The sequence below is a fragment of the Pan troglodytes genome, chromosome X (assembly GCF_028858775.2).
Source record: "Pan troglodytes isolate AG18354 chromosome X, NHGRI_mPanTro3-v2.0_pri, whole genome shotgun sequence".
Lineage (NCBI taxonomy): Eukaryota > Metazoa > Chordata > Mammalia > Primates > Hominidae > Pan > Pan troglodytes.
Window position 1 is genome coordinate 99,490,143 of NC_072421.2, and position 7,881 is coordinate 99,498,023.

At 38.6% G+C, this 7,881-nt stretch overlaps 1 protein-coding gene across 6 annotated transcripts in view; it reads right to left on the bottom strand.

The window, feature by feature from the left end:
* The window catches only part of ZMAT1 (zinc finger matrin-type 1), a 49,741-nt gene extending 42,221 nt beyond the window's left edge, over positions 1-7,520 (bottom strand). For 3 of the 6 annotated variants that reach the window (XM_016943850.4, XM_016943849.4, XM_016943847.4), the window contains exon 1: positions 7,197-7,518. In XM_016943850.4, the coding sequence (XP_016799339.1) occupies positions 7,197-7,488 (292 nt within the window). In that variant the 5' untranslated portion in view covers positions 7,489-7,518. Of the gene's footprint in view, positions 1-6,944 lie in introns of all 6 variants that reach the window. The other 3 variants (XM_016943851.4, XM_009439378.5, XM_054677050.2) reach the window with 3 other exon arrangements.
* Positions 7,521-7,881: the final 361 nt, after the last annotated feature.

Consider the following 7,881-nt stretch of genomic DNA (forward strand, 5'->3'; position numbering starts at 1 on the left):
TTTAAAATATACAGGAATTTCTGATGCTGATATCATTTATTTCCATTTTAACATGAAACAAAAGCAATGGGGAATAAGAAAGTACTATCAAAACCTAGGTTCAAAATGGGAAGATAACCTATATCTGATAATGAAGTAAGGGTTTAAAAATAATAAGATGTGGAAAAGATAAGACCAATGTTTACTAGATGGTCCCATTTATACTCAGGGTATAAGAGGGTAAAATTGCTTTGCAATGCTGTGCTTTGTGGTAATAAGAAACTATTCAAGTTGCCAACTGTTAACAAATTAAGCATGACTTTTAAATATATATTACTTTCCATAAATACATCAGAAAGTTCTTCAGAGTGGAGAAATATGGTCACATAACAAAACTATGACCTATACGTACAGAGTTTCAATTTGGGATGATGAAAAAGTTCTGGAGATGGACAGTGGTGAAGCTTGCTTGGCAATGTAAATGTAGTTAATGCCACTGAATTTCACACTTAAAATGGCAAAGTTTATGGTGTGCATATTTTACAATAAAACATAAAATAAAATATTGAAAAAAATAAAAGATAAAAGCATCTGAATCACTGCATGAAGGACAGCTGCCCTGTAGAGTCAACCTGCTGCTCAGAGGAAACTGCATGAGCAAGTGATGGTTGTTTTGCTACCATGACATAAACAATCCACTTCTGAATAACATTTATGATGGTTATTTGAAATGAAATGGTAGTTTTGTGACAAATTATAAATGGGATCTGATCAGAGAGCTCATATATTCCAGTAATGTATTTGATTACATTTAAGTGTGGCTTCAGCATTTGGTGGGAGAAATGAATAAACTCCAATTTTCTATAAATAAGAGTGTTTTACCTCTTCATTTCCCTCTTACAAGAAATGTTTTCATGACCTAAGAAAATAAATCTTTCATAATAATTTGTAATGGGGAGAAAAACTATGACCTACAGTACTGGGATGTTGGAAAAAAATAAATAAGATTCTGAGTTGGTCAAACAGATTCAAATCCCATCTTTACCCACAACTATATAGCCTTCAGCAAATTATGTAACCACTATGGACCGTTTTTTATTTCACCTAAAAGGTACAGAAATACAATGTGTAATTTTTAATTCTAGGATTTGGTGAATGTTAAATGAAATAATTTTTAAAATGTTCAACACATGTAGGCACTTGACAAAGTATGCTTGTTCACTAATCCAGAAGCTTTGCATTTTTTACTTAATATTATACATAATCATTTTATTTAGACCAGAGTTATTTTAGAGGTCATCTAGTTCATGGTTTCTGAAACTCGGCACTATTGTCACTTTGGGCTGGATAACTGATTGTGGTGAGGAGCCTGTCCTACGCATTATAGGATATTTGGCAGCATCTTTGGCCTCTGCCAATCAGATGCCGGTAGCATTCCATAGTTGTGACAACCAAAAATATCTCCAGACAACGTCAAATATCCCGTGAGGCAAAACTGCCTCCAGTTTAGAACCAATCCAATGTCCTCATTTCATAAATGAGGAAGCTAAGGCCCAGAGAGGTAATAGGAATTAAAGAATTGAGGGAGGTAAAATGTAAAACATGATTCTAGACTCAGGTGGATTTAGTCTATCAAAAAATTCTAGTAGTCTGGGAAGAGACAATAGTAATAGAGGGATGTTCTTAAGTCAGTAATATGCAATTAGGAGTACTAATAGGTCACATTCTATGGACTTGGGCATTACTAAAATTCCTTATGTTGATATAAAATACTCAATTCAGTTTGTACCAGAATATCTGCCTTCAATGATATAAAAAGCAAAGAGATTGACTTGACAGAAACTTACTTTTTAGCTACTTTTGTTGGATTGTGCCTACTCCAAATAGCAGCACTATTATGTGAAAGTAAAGTAACATTAACTTCTGCATTCAAAAGTGCAGCTGAGTGTGAAATCCAAATTATCATATTTGAAACTTTCTAATTAATGCTACTACATAACAACAGGCAATTTAAGATGAAATGCATTTTTATGACAAAAATAAAACATTTATGGCTTGAGTGAGAATAATGAATTTGGTCCACCCGTGCTTATGGAATTGTAAACCATGCAGGATCTCTGAGGAAAGGAACCAGAAAATTACCATATTTCTTCAGTTCCGGGCAAGATAATTCTCTGTTCATTCCAATTAAATGTTCTTTGTTAACCCCCAAGTTTAAGCTATTCAAATTAGGTGACTCTATTTTAGATATAACTGGTTATATTTAATAAAGTGAATCTCACTTGCATTTGTTAAATGACAATTAGGTTGAGTTGCACAAAACCCCAAATTTCCTCCTCAGGATAACCCGTCAGATGTTTATGGGAAAAACTTGCTATTAGATGTTTTAATGCTTTGCTGAAGTGGGAAGTTCACAGGCCAACTGATCTTGATGCAAAAACATCTAGCATTATAAAGGATTCGTTGTATACCCTATTTTAATAAAGTAACAAAAATGGAGCAAACTTCAGGACTGGCTGCAATATCATAAACATAAATCTCATTCTCAGTCACAGATTTAAAGTCAGGCATTACAAAATCTGAGAAATAATCATTTTAATTGTGCAAAGAGCACATGTGCTATATTTTCCATGATTACACTTTTAAACTCCCTCAAGCATTCTTGATTAAATAGAATTAAAAAAAACTGACTTGACCTTTGCAATCTTTTAACACCATCACAATCTTAGAAAAGAATGAGCAGAGCACAGCACTAAGTTATAGGATACTGGGGAACTGAGTTAACCTACACAAAATGTTTTAACTCTTTTTCCCCTAAAGGTCACACTCTGTTTAAGGAATTTTCATGAATAATAGCTGTGGTAGAAATGCAGATCTGTACCTCTCAGCATGATGACCACTCACAGCTACAACGCTATCTAGTGTCCTTAGCTTTTCAGTTTATAAGACTAACACCTGACTTATGAGTTTGCCAAGTTTTAGCTACTTTACACAGTTATCACAATCAAAGAAATAATGAAGGGTTTCCCATGGCATGTTAACAATTACATATTACAACAGAATTAACAAAATAATTGGGAGTACTAGTTATATGTTTAACATTTACATTGTCTTTATTTAAACCAAGTCCTTTACCTTCATAATCATAAGCACTTTGTAGCTAGCCAGCTCAGGGTTCATGCTTGTGAAGTCAGAAACTGAATTAAGGTACTGTGTAAATCCATTAATACACCTGATCCCATGACAGCTACTTTGCATCAGAAAGCCACCAAATACATGGCATTCATTCCAACAGGTTAGTAAATGTGAATGAATCTGCAAGGCTGGTTTCAGATGAGAAAGAATCAAAGTTTTTATCCTAACTGATATGTAATAAATATAGTAGGGGGTATGCTTTAGTCTTTACAACAAGCTTAGTTAGTATTTTCACACACTGAAATCTAATAGAGAGGATCACAAACGAACAAATAATAATTTACCTCTCTCCAGATATCTCCACCTGCCAAATGCAGATAATTAAAAACTAATTCTGTAACAGTTTACTATTCTTCCGTCACACCAACATTAGATTTACAGTATAATTTGCTTTACTGTGCCTGTAGTATATAAAATACTATGAGCTACAGAGTACAGATTTATAATAAACAATGGAATGGTCCTGTGGCTCAGGATTCTGACTAGTAACATTTAAAACTGCATTCCTTCCCTTATTTAAATATTTTATAATTTTACTATCAAGCACTATTATTGAGTTGTTTAGTATAGCTGTGTTTAATTTGTCCGTATATCCTTAACACTAAGCATAGTGCCTGGCACACACACACAGAAGTGTTCAATAAATGATTCCTGAATACATGAAAGGTTACCCACTAGATTTTCTTTTTCTTTCTTTTTTTGTTTGAGATGGGGCATCGCTCTGTTGCCCAGACTGGAGTGCAGTGGCACTATCTCCGGTCACTGCAACCTCCCACTCCCAGGTTCAAGTGATTCTTCTGCCTCAGCCTCCTGAGCAGCTGTGACTATAGGCATGTGCCACCACGCCCGGCTAATTTTTTGTATTTTTAGTACAGACAGGGTTTCACCGTGTTAGCCAGGATGGTCTCCATCTCCTGACCTCGCGATCTGCCCGCCTCCGCCTTCCAAAGTGTTGGGATTACAGGCGTGAGCCTCCGCGCCCAGCCTACCCACTAGATTTTCTTATGGTGGTCTTACTATCATTTGACTTGAAACTTTACTGAATAATATGGAGACAAATGATAGTCTTGTTAGGGCATTGCTACACAAACGGATTAATAGCTAAATAAAAAGCCAGAAGGTCTTCCAATCTAAAACAGGATAAATTTGATATATTTTTTCTTAAAAGGAAGAGGTAAATAAGCAATATTTTTTTTTACTATGAATATATCAGAACATTATTCCTGGGTGAAAATTCACTTTTGAGCCATTAAACATTTTTGAAAAATGAAATATGAAGTGTCCTACAAAATTCTCATAATTCCCTTTACTGTGAATTCTGAGTGTATATGTGTCTTTTCAGATGGCATTTCTTTTCTTTCTTTGTTCTATTTCTAGGTTTACTGCTCAATGTCCCATTTGTAATCTTTGAAAGCTTCTAATATTCCCTGTTTGCTAGTTTCTAATCTCCATTGACATTTGTTTATTATCCACCCCAAGACAGATGAAATCCTCAAGAATAACAGCTACAGTTCAAAATGGATCAGCAAATGCTTTTCCAAACCACTTTTAATGATCCTATAAGGAGTGGATTTGCAATAACTGAATCTTGACAATTCTTTGACATCTTTTAGGGCAATCTCTTTAACTAGGACTTAAACAAGCAAAAGATACTGGCACACCACCAAGTAACATTTTCCTTTCTTCTCCTTTATCTGCCATCATAATTGACAACCATTTATGGCATATATATATATATTCTATATATAGAGAGAGATTTTATATATATATATATATATACACAGAGAGAGAGAGAGAGAGAGAAACAAAAATATTTTGAGGCCTAATAGTGTTTCGAACAGTGCAATATATAAAATGTTTGCCATTTGTTAAGTGAAAAGGTGAGAGAATTTTAGTTTGGACTGAATAGTGAATGAAGGATATATAGCTAAAATGAAATGGTAAGAGCGAATTTTTAGGTTAACAATTATATTTGGTTTTTCATATGCTAGTAAATTGTCTCATCACTAACTCAACATAGATCTCATTATTCATTGAATGTCAGGTGATAACTATCAGAAAAGGTTTCTTACGATTTATGAGTTATTGTTCTAGTGCACAGCCATGGAAATGTGATTGAAAGACTATCAATCAGAACAGCAAAATCATGGTTGATACTTTCAGATCTGAAATCAACCCTCGGAGTGTGGGTAGTTTTACTCCCTTATTTCAAAAATGTCAAAACCCAAATCGAGAGGGCATGGGGCCTGTTCAGGGTCACAAAGTCCAGTGAATTAATTAGCAGGTGAACCTACGTTAACTGCATCACACTCCTATGCCAGGGTGCTCCTCATTTTACTGCCTACAGCAATAATGTAAGTAAGGTATTGCTCCTACTTTATGAAATTAGCTCTCTGAAAGCCTTTAATATTTGCATATATTAAAAGATACTGCAAACAAACCAGTTACATCTCCAGGCAAAAAGCCATATTTTTTTTTCCCACGAGATACTGGTCTTAAACCTTACTGTGAACAGACGATGAGAGCCAAATTGAATTGTGATCTTGATGCCTATAAAACTGCTCTTGCCTACTAGCTGGTTATGGACATAAAGGTTGATATAAATTTTTAAAATCCAGATTTCATGTTTCCATCCATTAAGGCTGATTGAAGACACTAAATGGAGTCTTTCAAAGGTTGACTTTAGTAAGAGAGTTGATAAATAAAACATTACAGTGTATTTCTAACTTCCATATTTAATAAGTGGCATTTATGTAATGTGCCTATACAAATATTGTAAGGGATTTTTTTTCTACTTTGCCATTCCTCCAAAGTGAAAGGTGTGAAAGGTTATGGAATAGCACCCAGGGATATATCATTTAAGAATGTGAAAAAGAGATTATTTTTATGCGATAATTTTAATGGAGTATCTTCCTAAGAAAAAGGAACTTTCCTCTATTTTGGTGTCCACAATCTTTCACTTTTGAGGCAAGTTAGCAACATAAGGTAACACAGCAAATTCTGGAAATTAATTACGAAATTTACATGGCAAAATGCTTTACTGGGATGCTCTGCAGTGGAATGGTCTCCACCAGCTAAGAACATTTCCCAAACTGCTTTAAAACACATTTCAATGGCAAATTTTACAGTTTGCTATCAGTAGGCTGTTTACAACTATACAGAACTTTGTGTGAATACCGCTTATATTGATACAGTCAAGAAATACCTTTTTATGTTAGGAGTAATATGTGTTGGTAGGTACAACAGAACTTATTAAAGCCAAACCACCTTAAAGATGGACCTGTAAATCTTGCTTTACTAGGTCACATCCTCAAATAGCCAAAGAAAACTCTCCAAAGTGATTCCTGAAATCTGTACTTCTGCCACACTCTCTTCCTCTTTCCCTAGTAGAGTCCCCTCCACCAGACCTTACCTTCCTAAAATCCGACAGATCCTACTTTAAAGCTCAAGTATACACTTGTAACCTGCCCAAATTTCTAACGCCATCTCTCTGTAAATATTCTACTTCGAGTTTCTACACTGCAGGACGTTGAACACCAAAGGGGGTTTACTCCCCCTTATTTCTTCGGTATTTCCTCTTTTATCTCCGCCCCTTTCTCCATCGGTCCCCCTTCCCTTATCCTTGACCCTCTTGGCCCACAGCATTTCTATCTTGCCTCCTCTCTCTTCCAAATCACACCTCAGCTTCCTACAGCACACTAAGGTGTCCTGGCTGGGAGAGAAATTATGTGGTATTTTTTTTTCCCTTCAAACTCCTGCCTCATGAGTACCTGCAATTCTTTTGCCTGGGGGCCCCCATCCTTTACAGGTGGGAGAGGTAGGGAAGGCCCTCTCTGCTTCAGTCCATCTTGCACACTCGGGGCTAATACGGCGGGGCGGGGCGGGGCGAGCTTGGCCTTTACTGCGCCACGGCAGGTGGGGGGTGGGGCAGTGGCGAACCGCGCCCAGCCCAATCTCGGACGGGCTGAAGAGAGGCAGCGAAGGAGATGGGGCCGCCCCCGCACCCCGGGACGGGAACTCACCTTCTCTGAGGCAAGGGCGGGTGTCTACTTTAAAACTACTGCCCCCCCTCCCCGCCGCCGCCATAGTGGAGCCGCCGCCGCCGCCGCCGCCGCCGTCGCCACAGCCACCGGCAGGCGGGCAGGCAGGGGCGGAGGTGGCGGAGGAGGCAGGAACAATTACTGCCGCCGCCGCCGCCGCCGCCGCCGCCGCCGCGCAGGCGGTGTAGGAGGAGGAGGAGGCGGCAGAGACGGTAGCTTCCTGAGGGGAAGACTCCGCCGCCAGCGGGGTGACTGTGCTCGGCGCCGCCGCCATCGCAGCGAGGCGCGCGGACAATTGCACTTGCGTTTCGATTCCGTAAAGCTCCTTTAGCCCCGCCTTCCGTTAGCCCCACCCCCTTTGTTCCTCTTTTCAACGCTTCAGCTCGAGCCTCGTTCTCGCTCCTCAGTCCACCAATCGGAGAGCTTTAAGCCCGCCGGCCGTTTCCCCCTCCCCCACTGCCTTGCGTCACCCCACCTCCCTTTGGAGGGGAAGCAACGACGGCCAAGGGCAAAGGGCAAAAAGCGCGGGATGTGAAAGCACGTGCGCCTCGCACAGTGAGGCTTCTTTGGCGAGCTAATCTAAAACCAATTTAAGAGGAAAAAATGTCTGGAAACCTATTGATCTCACCTCCAAAATATCTCTGAAATATATCTTCACCTGGTTTTT